Source organism: Macrobrachium nipponense, chromosome 32 (genome assembly GCF_015104395.2).
Source record: "Macrobrachium nipponense isolate FS-2020 chromosome 32, ASM1510439v2, whole genome shotgun sequence".
Taxonomy (NCBI): domain Eukaryota; kingdom Metazoa; phylum Arthropoda; class Malacostraca; order Decapoda; family Palaemonidae; genus Macrobrachium; species Macrobrachium nipponense.
In genome coordinates this window covers 35,136,117-35,148,616 of record NC_061094.1, presented here as the reverse complement: position 1 = coordinate 35,148,616, position 12,500 = coordinate 35,136,117, and the positions used below count along the sequence as shown (strand labels likewise).

The window sequence follows — 12,500 nt, the reverse complement described above, 5'->3', positions numbered from 1 at the left end:
GTTACATTCCGGTGCTTGTATTTTTAAGTTAATATCACAAATAAACGAATGCCTTAAGGAGACATCCTTGTATTAATGATTAAGCATGGTGTTGCAAAGAAAACCTCCACGAAAAGGGGCATCATCGTAATGCCTGTCATATCCCTTAATTCTGCAGACGGGGTAGTAGCTGCGGAGAGACGCATTAAGATGATAGCAAGATCACATGCTATCTCGAATAGCCACCAAAAGAGGTTTTGTGTTAGTTCTGATCGTACGGAAAATATAAACAAGATTCTCGTTAGTTACTGTTGATTGCTACTAAGCACACAGCGACGAGGGGCGAATATCTCCGCTAAGAAACTATCTGGCGTTGGTTACGCTGAATAGCCTCTTTAAGAGTCCCCGAGAAGGGCCAGTTTAGCGTTAGCTTTGCCGCGAAATATGATAAGTAAACGTGTCTCAGAATAGGGGGATGGGTGCCTCTCGGAAGCGATAATTTGTCAAATGTCGGCGCCGGCGTCGCTGACTGTTGTCGACTCGCAGAGACAGACGCTCGATACGGAATGGGAACCGTCATAAATTTAATTACCGCTCCTGATTGGTTTGCCAGGTACCAAGGCCCGGCGGGGTATGTACGGGGTTTTTATGAAGATTTTGTCAATTGCCCGTTGTTTATTATTCTCGTATTTCCTGCTCTCGGCCGTTTCTTTTTTCTTCGTTGTTTATGGGTCTTCGTTGCCGACTGTTGAGACATGCCTGGATTTTTTATGGATTTTAACATTTAAGTCTTTATCTACCTGGGCTCATACACACCCCCACAGACACACACACACACACACACACATATATATATATATATATATATATATATATATATATATTATAGATAGATAGATACATGGTTTTTAAGTTTGTGTATGTACCTATGCATATATATATATATATATATATATATATATATATATATATATATATATATAATATATATATATATATATATATCACTTATGCACGTGTGACTATTTTATATTCACAAATATTAAGCCACAAAGATCGTTAAATATTGTGTTCGCTGTACCTATGGAATAACTTACACTCAGGGGAAATTATAATTGATAATGAAGTTCGTCCCCAGTAGGATTCGAACCGTTGGCGGGTCTACCAGAAACAACGAGAGTGACTGACCACCTGAATATTTAGGTGTTAGAAACACATGTACACAAAATTAGATTCTAGGTGTAATTTTACGATACTATATCAGTCGATGCGGCTAAAGGATGATTTCATTTCAGAATTAAACGATGGCGTTCTTGTGCGAAATTCCCGTGGATTAATATCTTGATCCCGTAGCGGAGAAGTACCGCCAGTGCACCTCACGCGGTGCACTGTAAGCATTACTCAAAGTTCTTTGCAGCGTCCCATCGTCCCCTAGCTGCAACCCCTTTCATTCATTTTACTGTACCGCCATTCATATATGTCTTCCATCTGGCCATCCACCTCTCCTAACAATTGTTTCAAGAGTGCAGCTGCGAGGTTTTCCTCCTGTTACACCTTTCGAACCTTTTACTCTCAAGTTCCCTTCCAGCGCTGAATGACCTCATAGGTCCCAGCGCCTGGCCTTTTGGCTAAACTCTATATTCCATTCCATTCCTAATTCCATGAAATCTGATTCGCCATAATATAACGTATTGCATGACTCGAAGGAAGCCGTTTCCGTCATTCAGTGATTTTATACACTCAGGTTTCTTCCATTTGCTTGAATTTTCTTCCTCGTGCTTTTATTTTGTTGATCTTTATACTAACACGAAAATAAAATTTTCTGGCGCTTACAAAATTCAATTTGTTTTCTTTGGAAGTTTCGTTAACAGGATGGGTTCACGAATTTATATGTGCCGTGTTGAAGTAAGTTTATTTTAAGTAAGTTCATCTTCTGATACTGATTACAATTTAACTTGAGTTTCTGATACATCCAAACAATTTGAGTCTTCACTGCCGTTGAGGCGAAGCAGTCTTTTTATAGTAAACGTAAAAGCTCGCAAGCGCGCCATTTGCCCCCACATTTGTGCAGCGCGAATGTTTTATTCGCTGTATTATAACATGTGTGAGTTGTTTTCATTAAAATTCGGTCATTGTCATTGTTTTGGTACATATGTGTATGTATTCCACTGAGGAATTAGAGATGTGTATTTCTGGTGATGGAAGTTCACTCTCGACGTGGTTCGGAAGTCACGTAAAGCCGTTGGTCCGGTTGCTGAATAACCACTGGTTCCATGCAACGTAAAAACACCATACAAACAAACAAGCAAAAAATGGGGTATTGCTACCAGTGCACCTCCCGTGATGTAATGTAGGCATTGCTTGACGTTCTTCGCAGCGTGCCTTCGGCTCCTAGCTGCAGCCCCTTTAGTGTACTTTCGTCCATATCATCTATACCTCCCACCTTACTTTCCACGCTCGACTAGAAATTGTTTCTTAGTATAACTGAGAGGTTTTCTTCCTGTTACGCCTTTTAAAAGTTTTTTAATCTAAATTTCCTTTTCAGCGCTGAATGACCTCATAGGTCCAAGCTCCAATTCCTATAACCTTATTTACGAAGCCCTGACGTGGAGAGGAACCAGCCGCGGTAATGACCACGCCCACGGTGCTTCTGGTTGCTAATTACCTGTTTAAGGTCTGACCGCAAATGGGCGGATGGAAGGGTTGTAAATGCAGTGTGGGCGGCGAGAGGGGAAATCGGGCGAGGGGAAGTTGTGGATGAAAATAATTTCCTCGCTTGAGTTTTGGTTCGCTGGTTTTGGTTAAGGGTGATCGTTTGAGTATCGTTCTCTCTCTCTCTCTCTCTCTCTCTCTCTCTCTCTCTCTCTCTATATATATATATAATATATATATATATATATATTATATATATATATATAGATATATATATATATATACACACACACATACATATACACGAGATCTCTAAAGAGAGAGAGAGAAGTGGAGGAAGTCTACAACTTATGTTTTCTTAGTATATTTAAAGTAGTAAAAACACTCTTAATTTCTTTAAAACTAAACGAACGTACAGAGGTAAAATGTGAAAGAGAAGGATCAGCGTAAATAGTTTTATCTTGGGCTGTGGAAGTAGATATTTAATTGGGATTAGTGCGCTATAAGGATTTATAGCAGCCTGTGTGTGTGTGAGTGTGTGTGTGTGTGTGTGGTGTGTCTGTCTGTACATCTAATCCGGTGTAAGTGGTTAAGTGCGTTGTGGAGACGACATATATACGCTCTCTCTTCTCTACTCTCTCTCTCTCCTCTCTCTCTCTCTCGTGCTTGTTGATTATGGTCAATCAATACACTATATATATATATATATATATATATATATATATATATATATATATATATATATATGTGTGTTGTGTGTGTGTGTGTGTGTGTGTGTGTGTTTGTGTGTGTGTAAATGTAATAGCCACAATGCCCCTCTTAACTTCTCAAATTCTTTGCTCTTTTTTGGATACGCTTATCACTACAGAGCCTCGAGATCCAACTTCAGAGAAATATGGAAGAAATCATGGTGTCCGGTAACGGGAAACGAACCTGCGATACCACAATCACGACGAGGTCACCTTGCCGACCTGACCACGAGATGAATAAAAAACCTATTCCCTCTCGTACATACATATGTATATACGTATATATATACATATACATAATATAAATATATATTATGTATATATATATATATTATTATTATTATTATTATGAATTATGAAAAGAGAGAGTATGTGCCCTTTATAGAATTACTATCCCACGACAAATATTCGACGGTGTCCTTCGGTACATTAATTGATTATAATTTTACCTCGCTAGTACCATGACCTACGGGCAAGAAGGAAACCTGGGTTGGATTCCTGGCCTGTGCCTTAGGAAGAAGAAAAGTAAAAAAAAGTTTATCAGCCACCGATTTTTACGTGGCATTTTTCTGCCGTATACCTCTCTCTCTCTCTCTCTCTCTCTCTCTCTCTCTCTCTCTCTCTCTCTCTCTCTCTCTCATATTCGCCGACAGGTCGGTCCCTGGCGACGTGCTTGGCCGACTTGAGAGCGACTTTCCCGGGACGTCAGATGCAACTGTCCCCTTCATTGCTTGGGTGCAACTTTCGCGCGACTAATCTCAAAATCGATGGGCTTTATCTGTCTGAGGTGATAAATAATCCCCTCTTCTTTTTGTCCTGGATTATTTATTCGAAAGCCATTTTTACTCCAGAATGATCCGAGTCCTTCTTCCTATCTTCTTTCAATCATATTTTTTTTTTTTTTTTTTTTTTTTTTTTTTTTTTTTTTTTTTTTTTTTTTTTGTAAGTGAGTATTTTCGCCGAAGTGATTCGAGATCATTTTTTCATAAGATGAGCACAATGCCGTCGGTGGTCGGGTGTCTGGACTGCATTAGAATAACGGCCATTGGTGATTTATGCGTCCGTTGTCGGGAGATTTACTGCCGGATCGGACAGTAGGAAGAAGAATACTCGGCTTTCGAGCGGTTTCGAAAGATAATATGCATATTTGATGGTAACAGGTGTTATTGTTGCTTTGCATGTTTAATGGTTACAGGTGTTGTTGTTGTTGTGGACGGAGAGTGTCTGTGCTTGTGCTGCTTTTTCTCTTCTTATTTATTGTCTGCTATCAAATTTTATCTTCGCTGTTGTTGCGTCGTGCTGGGAAAGGACTCCTGAAATGCCAAGTGGCGATGGCGTCAGTGAAAGTTTTTCTCTCGGAATTTATCCTTTCGTTTTGTTCTTTTTCATCTAAGAATGTCTAACCGAATCGCACAGATGATTGGTCCCATTCGGCAAATATATCCTGATCGTCTGGCCATTTCCTGTTTGTTACATATATTTCGCTTTTCAGTATCAACCACTTTTAACCACATCGTAAAAGGCACCGTTCCAGTCACAAATTCGCTCGTCAATGCAATTTCCATTTTATGCATTGAAGCGGCCCCCCATCACTTACTTCATATTTTTTATGCATGAAAAGCGGGTTGGCTCATTTCCAACTGCATAATTAATAAGCCGGTACTTTTGCTAATCCCAGACCTTCGGGGCGCAAGTAGTATTTTCGACCAATTTCGTCTGAATGCTGTTAAACATTCGGACGAGTGAGAACTTTTTTCGTTTTTTTTTTTCTCAATCGTAATAAGATGATATCGTGCATAGCACTTATCTCTTCGGCATAATGCTCCTGTCAGCTTTTGTGTAATATTCAATCCTCATATTGATTATGTGTCCCGGCTTACAGTTGGTTATAGCATTCAGAAATTTTATTTATATAATATCATATGTACATATATATATATATATATATATATATATATATATATATATATATATTATATATATATATATATATATATATATATATACCATATACATATATAAGTTTCTACATCGGATCGAGGACCGAATCCCAGTCTGTGTGGGGCAACTGGTAGTGTCCTGGCCTTTCGTTTGAGAGACTGGAGTTCGATCATAATGTTAGCAGGAAATTTATTTCGCCGAAACATTTATATGTTACACTGTAGGATATTAATTCAAGTAAGTAAATTTCTTTATCCACATATGTCCATATATATATATATAAGACAGATAATTTATCGCTGTTTTCATCCTGCACTTATCATTGTCATGTGTCTTAATGTAACATGTATTCAAAACAACTAAGAAGGAACATAAACGGAATATATAATATATATATGTATATATATATATATATATATATATATAGATATATATATATATATATAAAGAGGAATATATTCAGAATATAATCGTCTAGTGGAAAGAAAAGAAGGACCAGTAGGAATTGTCCTTCATTTTCCGATGACTTACTATTCTGTATTTGTGCATCATTGTAGAACAAAAACTGTTTTATTTATACATTTTTTTTATCGGATAAATCGCTTTTCCACTAGATACGCCCCTTCGCGCTCTGTCCTTTTTCTTCCTACTTCTCCTCCCTCCCCCTTCCCTAGTAGCTGAATGTATATATATATATATATATATATATATATATATATATATATATATATATATATATATATATATTTATATATATCATCTCCAGATGTATCGGTTGGAATTAGGGCTTAAAAGCCTCGCCGACCATTTGTGATCTAATTTATAGATTTGTTTATGATATATGCTTAACTGTGATGACGAAGGATTTGTATACAACGTGCTGTACCGAGAGATTGCTGCTGTGTGTGTACGTATGTGTGTGTACTTGTTTGTCTGTGCATATATATATATATATAATATATATATATATATATATATATATATATATATATATTATGACATTGCTCGTAGAACCAAATGATGGAGGGAATACATCTGTAGAGATAATCTGTCTGCCTTTAACATTTAGGACGGGTACCGTCTGTGTTTATTACATACATACAATTATATATATATATATATATATATATAATATATATATATTATATATATATATATATATATTTATTATATAATAAATGTATTATATATTATTGAAATAATATTGTAAATAATATATATATATTTATATATAATAATATATATGTGTGTGTGTGTGTGTGTGTGTATGTACATATACACACATCGTATATGCCATGTTTTATGTGCATCTGTTTGTGTGTGTTTGCGCACTGGCGCGTTCTAGTTAAAAACTATTTGAAGCTTTCCTTTAAACTATTTCGCGTTTTAAATACACTGCAAGTTCTGGTAAACGCTTAAATGCTTCTAATCGCCGTCAATTGCTGTGTGAAATAATGCTTCGTGATTGAATTCCGTAAGAACTCTTGTCATATTTATGGTTTTCGACCAGGGCGCAATTTCACAGCCGATCAGTTCTCGGGTAACTACAGAGTGTTTGTCAACCGCAAGAAGGTTTCTAAAATGAACCGATTTTTCGCTGTTACAACCAATTCTTCCCTCCTCCTCCTCCTCCTCCTCCTCCTCCTCTTCTTCTTCTTCTTCTTCTTCTTCTTCTTCTTCTTCTCCTCTTCCTCTTCCTCTACTTTTTCTTCTTCTTCTTCCTCCTCCTCCTCCTCCTCCTCCTCCTCCTCCTCACAGCTCATGTGGCCTTATCGTCGGAGGAAAACTGGCAACTCATGTTCTTCGTCGGGAGATTCGGCCGTAATGTGTTGTTTGTGAAAACGCGGGAAAGAGGACACCGAAGCTGTTTAGAAACTAGGCTCGGCGTCAATAACTGCCGCTGTGTTTACTTCCATTTATTTTCGACCATGAGGAGAATAATCGCCGCGACGTATCGCACCTGAGCTGGGATGGTTAGTGCTCTGCAGTAGAGACATTTTTTTTTTTTTTTTTTTCAACTCGTCAAGAAGGACGTGTTTCTTTGCAACTGTTACACGTTTTTCGTATCATGTTTTGTTTTGCGTTTCAAGTACGATGCAGATTAGTAATGTTTGCAAGAATTTGGATTCATTTTGGACACATCTTTCGGTCTTTTTTAGCTTTCGCTTGATAGCGTAGCCCATTCTGGTTTCCAAATAGTTAGCCTATAAGTGCCCGGCATTGCCCTAACCATAATATCAGTAATACTAAGAATGGTAGTGGCAGAGATGTATTTTCCAATTAGTACTTAAATTAAAATGCCTTTGTATAAAGCTTTTCTCATGTTAGTTCCGCCTTTCAGTTATTTCTATTACTGTGACTGATCAGTTCCGTCAAAGCTACTTTCACGGGTTATGCATATTTAGACGCACACATATATATACATATACATAGTATGTATGTCGGTCTGTCTGTCTACCTATCATCTGTATAATGTTCCCCGTTGCTCTGTATTTGACAACCTCGGCTCACTAGCAAGAGACCAGTGTTCGATCCCGCAGGAAGATGGTGGTGGGGGGGGGGGGGGGGGGGGGGGAGGGGGGGGGGGGGGGGGGGGGGGGGGGAATTGGGCTTGTTTTTCTGTACAAGCTGTTTGTACCCTGACCTCTGGTTACGTCGACTGTGGTGGGTAACCTCTTCCTATAAAAAAGATTCAATTATACATATATATGTATATACTGTGTTATATATATATATATTTATATATAATATAATATATATATACTAGTATAGTATATTATCTATAATCTATATGATATGAAATAAGAAAAATGTTTATGTTCATTCGTTATCAACAGAGCTTCAGTAATTCCCATAAGAGAGAGAGAGAGAATTTATCCCTTTACCTCGTGACTCCGTTGAGTTTGTGGTAGTCCTCCTGTATGTACAGTGGTAATCCTCTTTTTTTTTCTTTTTTTTTTCGTTCTCTGACTCGCTTATTTTTTTCCCCTTCCTGTTTGTAGCACGTGGTCAGGTCTTTGGGTCTTTTCAGCCGCACGCTCTCTCTCTCTCTCTCTCTCTCGCTCCTCTCTCTCTCTCTCTCTCTCTCTGTGGTTGTTATCGCTCGCAAAGATTTCCATTTTTTACACTTATATTTGCTAGTTACGTGCTCTTTTCGGTTTCCGCCTGATTTATTTTATTCTCGCCGGCTTGTTTATTTATTTATTTATTTATTTTTGTAATTACTTTTGTCATTTTGTGGTCGACCACAGTTTTGCATTAATACACACACACACACACACATACATACATATATATATATATATATATATATATATATATATATCATATATATATATATATATATATACGTATATTATTAATACGGTTGAAATAAAGATACTACGAAAATATAAGTAATACTGTTGATGGTTATAATGAAAATGGTGAAAATCGTTGTAATTGTAATGAGCATGATAAGAATTGTAGTATCTCATAATTTTACTAATAGGAATTACAAGAAGTGTTTTATTTATAGTAAATATAATCTAGGTGGTTACCAGAACGTTTAGAGCAATAAAGATAACGACTCGGCATATCAGATTTTCTGTCATTTTCGAAATAGTTAACAACGCATTCATTAATCCTTATCTTTGAATGATTTACGTCGAGGTTATATGAAGTGTATCTTTGTGTAAACTGTATCGTTGTCTTTATCCTTCATGTTTGATGTGTACATACTAACGCCAAAGTAAAATGTTATTTGCTGCAGGAGACAATATGGCTACCGATGAATTTTAAAGGTAGAATTACTACTTGTTTGAAATATTTGCCGTTTTTTTTTAAATGAAAAATGAAAAAAATTCAGTAATTTAAAAACTAGCATATTTCGATTATATATATTGTGTGCATTATTATTATTTCTTTTTTTTCTGTATAGTAGTTTATCATTCCTATTTTTTCCGCACAATTGATCATGAAGAACTGGCAGCTATTGTTACAGTTCTCTCTGAGTAATTGTTATGTTTACAACAGCTGTAACTCTCGATCCTTAATTCATCAAACGAATGATCTGTTTTTAGCTTCGAAGCATCCACCCCTGTCCGTTTCAACTGAACCGATGATTATTATTTTTGTATGTGTACGTATGTATGTATTTGTCTGTGCAGGAACTCATGCATATGAATTTTGTACGCTGAATTTGATAACGTGTATAAAGAGTGTCTAAAATACTCATTGTCCTCACTCTGTATATTCGCAGACCGGAGATGATAAGTGAAAATCCACAGTTATGTATATGAGTAAGAGCTGTATTAATAATATGTGAAAATCCGCAACTAAACAAAAGCTATATTTTTCAAAATACAAAAATAAATAAATAAATAAATAAATAAAATAACCAAAATGGGAGCTTCCGACGGTTTGCACGACGGGTCTCTTCAGCCTGCTCTGAAGACAACGTTAGAAAACTTTTTTTTTTTTTTTTTTCTTTTTTTTTTTTTTTTTTTTTTCTTTTTTTTTTTTTTTTTTTTTTTTTTTTAATGCAACATTTGCTCCTATTCATAATTGCGAATTTCAAACTTTTTTTTTTCCGGTGGATGAATTATTCTTTGCCATCTATCAGATATCGGTCTCTTTAAATTGACGTTTGGGAGTAATGTGCTTATAATAATTACGTCGCCTACGTTTGTCCCAATTACCGCCGCCATCCCCCTACCCCCACCCCACTCTCTCTCTCTCTCTCTCTCTCTCTCTCTCTCTCTCTCTCTCTCAGAACACCCTTCTTCACCCGTCCGCCATTCCTAGTAGCTACCTGGTCTTCTTCCCTTATCGTTCCCCTTATTGCTACGGATCGGTTGATCCGCAAGTGTTGATTACCTGGAAGCCGGGGATCATCGGCGAGCGGTTGCTCGTCGTGTACCTCCGGATTACCTCCGGATAATCCAGAGAGTTATGGCTTTCATTTGACTTGCAAATAATTGCTCGGGGAATGGGACCTCTTACGTGATAACGGTCATTAATGGTCATTTGATTGAGAGCTCTACGGACGAAGGGGAGTTATGGGGGAGATCTCTCGGCGCGATTTTATGGGCGCGGCAGAGGTTTTATCGCCGTTTAAAAGCGGGAGTTATTTGTCTGCGATTATTTTTTTTTCTTTGTGTGATTTTCTCGCGAATGATGGACGATGTCGTCTTTTCGTAAGCCCACTAGTGACCCAGTGACTTCTGTCGAAGCTTCTAACTTCAGCTTAAACGAGTTCGAAATTAAGTATACTATTTCTCTGTCCCATCGCTTTGTGATACAAAGGTTTAGGATTTTCATTTGATAATTCATTGTCGTCTTCACGTCGTTATTTTTACTTTACCTATGTCTTTCCGTTTCATTTATTTATTTAATTTTTATTTATTTTTTGCCGTTTTTGCTCCTTTTCTCTCATAAGTTCGTTATGTATTCAATATTACACTTTTTCTTTCTATTCAGTTCTACTTCTTGTGGATGGTATATTTTTTGTTAAATCGTTATGAAGAGAGAGAGAGAGAGAGAGAGAGAGAGAGAGAGAGAGAGAGAGAGAGAGAGAGATAACAAAAATTATCCTCTAATAGGAACCCAAGGAAATGTAGATTTTTACATATATATGCAATTGTAATGTAAAGATTCAAATGAACGATTTCTTTTAAAACGCCAGTATCTATTTAAGAGCGACTCTAAGGGAGCATAGCGCAAAGGAAATGAGATTCTCTCTCTCTCTCTCTCTCTCTCTCTCTCTCTCTCTCTCTCTCTCTCTCTCTCTCTCTCTCTAATTATTATGCAGTTTCCAGGCCTGAAACAGAACCCACACAAGCAATTATGAAACCCATTCTCAGTGATCAGTTAGCCTCTGTCCCAAGTTCCCTTACCCTAATGAGGGAATTCGTATGCTCTCCGATGGAGTGCTTGCATGCGAAAGCACTTCATTGAACGTTACTTTAAAGCGCTCTCCTTCCTTTTCTCAAAGTGATGTTAAAGTTTGTATTCTCTCTTTCTTTCCCACAGATCCGCTAAGGAAAATGGACAGGGAGCGGATGGGGTCCCCCACAACAAGAGGTGAGTGACGTCAAAACTCCAGTCTCTCTCTCTCTCTCTTTCTCTCTCTCTCTCTCTCTCTCTCTCTCTCTCTCTCTCTAAAGCTTCTTCAATTTTATTCAGTGTGTTCACCTTACATGCACTCATTCATTTTTTAAAAAAGCTAATTCTCTCTCTCTCTCTCTCTCTCTCTCTCTCTCTCTCTCTCTCTCTCTCTCTCTCTCTCTCTCTCTCTCCAAATAGATATTTTTAAGATTTAGCATTTTATATCGATTCTAACTTCTTCTGTTTATTATGTTCTTGCTTTCATATTTAAACAGTAGTCTTCCTTTGTCTTCCTACTTCTTGCTCTCCACTGTGTCTGTGTTTGTTTTGAAGTTTTCCACGCTTTGTTTAATTTCCGTAAAATAGATGTTTTTAATATTTCGTATTTTATATCGATTCTGTCTTCCTCTGTTTATTATGTTAAGAATCGCTTTTAATTTTGTTAGTATTTACGATGCTTGTATTCATGCATATGTATATATGTATATATATATATATATATATATATATATATATATATATATATAGTATATATATATATAGAATAAGCGAAATACCACAGGAAAATGATAGGCAGATGGCCAGTGGCCAACACTTGGTACTAACCTGTGGTATTCCCTTATGTACAATTAATTCACGTGCATCTACTGTGATTTTTTAAGCATATATATATATATATATATATATATTAATATATATATATATACTATATATAACATATACCTATATATACATACCTACACCATCACATAGTGTTTATGTAAGGGTATTCATATAAATCGTGATTTATTGAGGTAAGTAGATTAATACCAATACTAAAAATTCTAGTAATTCACCCAGGTATGATATATATATATATATGATATATATATATATATATATATATTATATATATATATATATATATATATATATATATATACATACATATAGTATATACACAAATAGATAGATAGATAGATAGATAGATAGATAGATAGATAGCCAGCTTTCAGAATTATAGCATCCCTAAATTTCTCCGATGATTTATATACAACTAAGGAAGAAGTCTATGTCGAAAAACATAAATTATATATAATAACATTAATAATC

General features: G+C 36.3%; 1 protein-coding gene across 9 annotated transcripts in view; it reads left to right on the top strand.

Annotated features, from left to right (window-relative positions):
• Positions 1–12,500, top strand: part of LOC135207343 (protein nubbin-like) — a 667,378-nt gene that overhangs the window by 584,654 nt on the left and 70,224 nt on the right. For all 9 annotated transcript variants that reach the window (XM_064239063.1, XM_064239065.1, XM_064239062.1 and 6 more), the window contains one exon: positions 11,334–11,384. In XM_064239063.1, the coding sequence (XP_064095133.1) occupies positions 11,334–11,384 (51 nt within the window). The remainder of the gene's footprint in view (positions 1–11,333; positions 11,385–12,500) is intronic.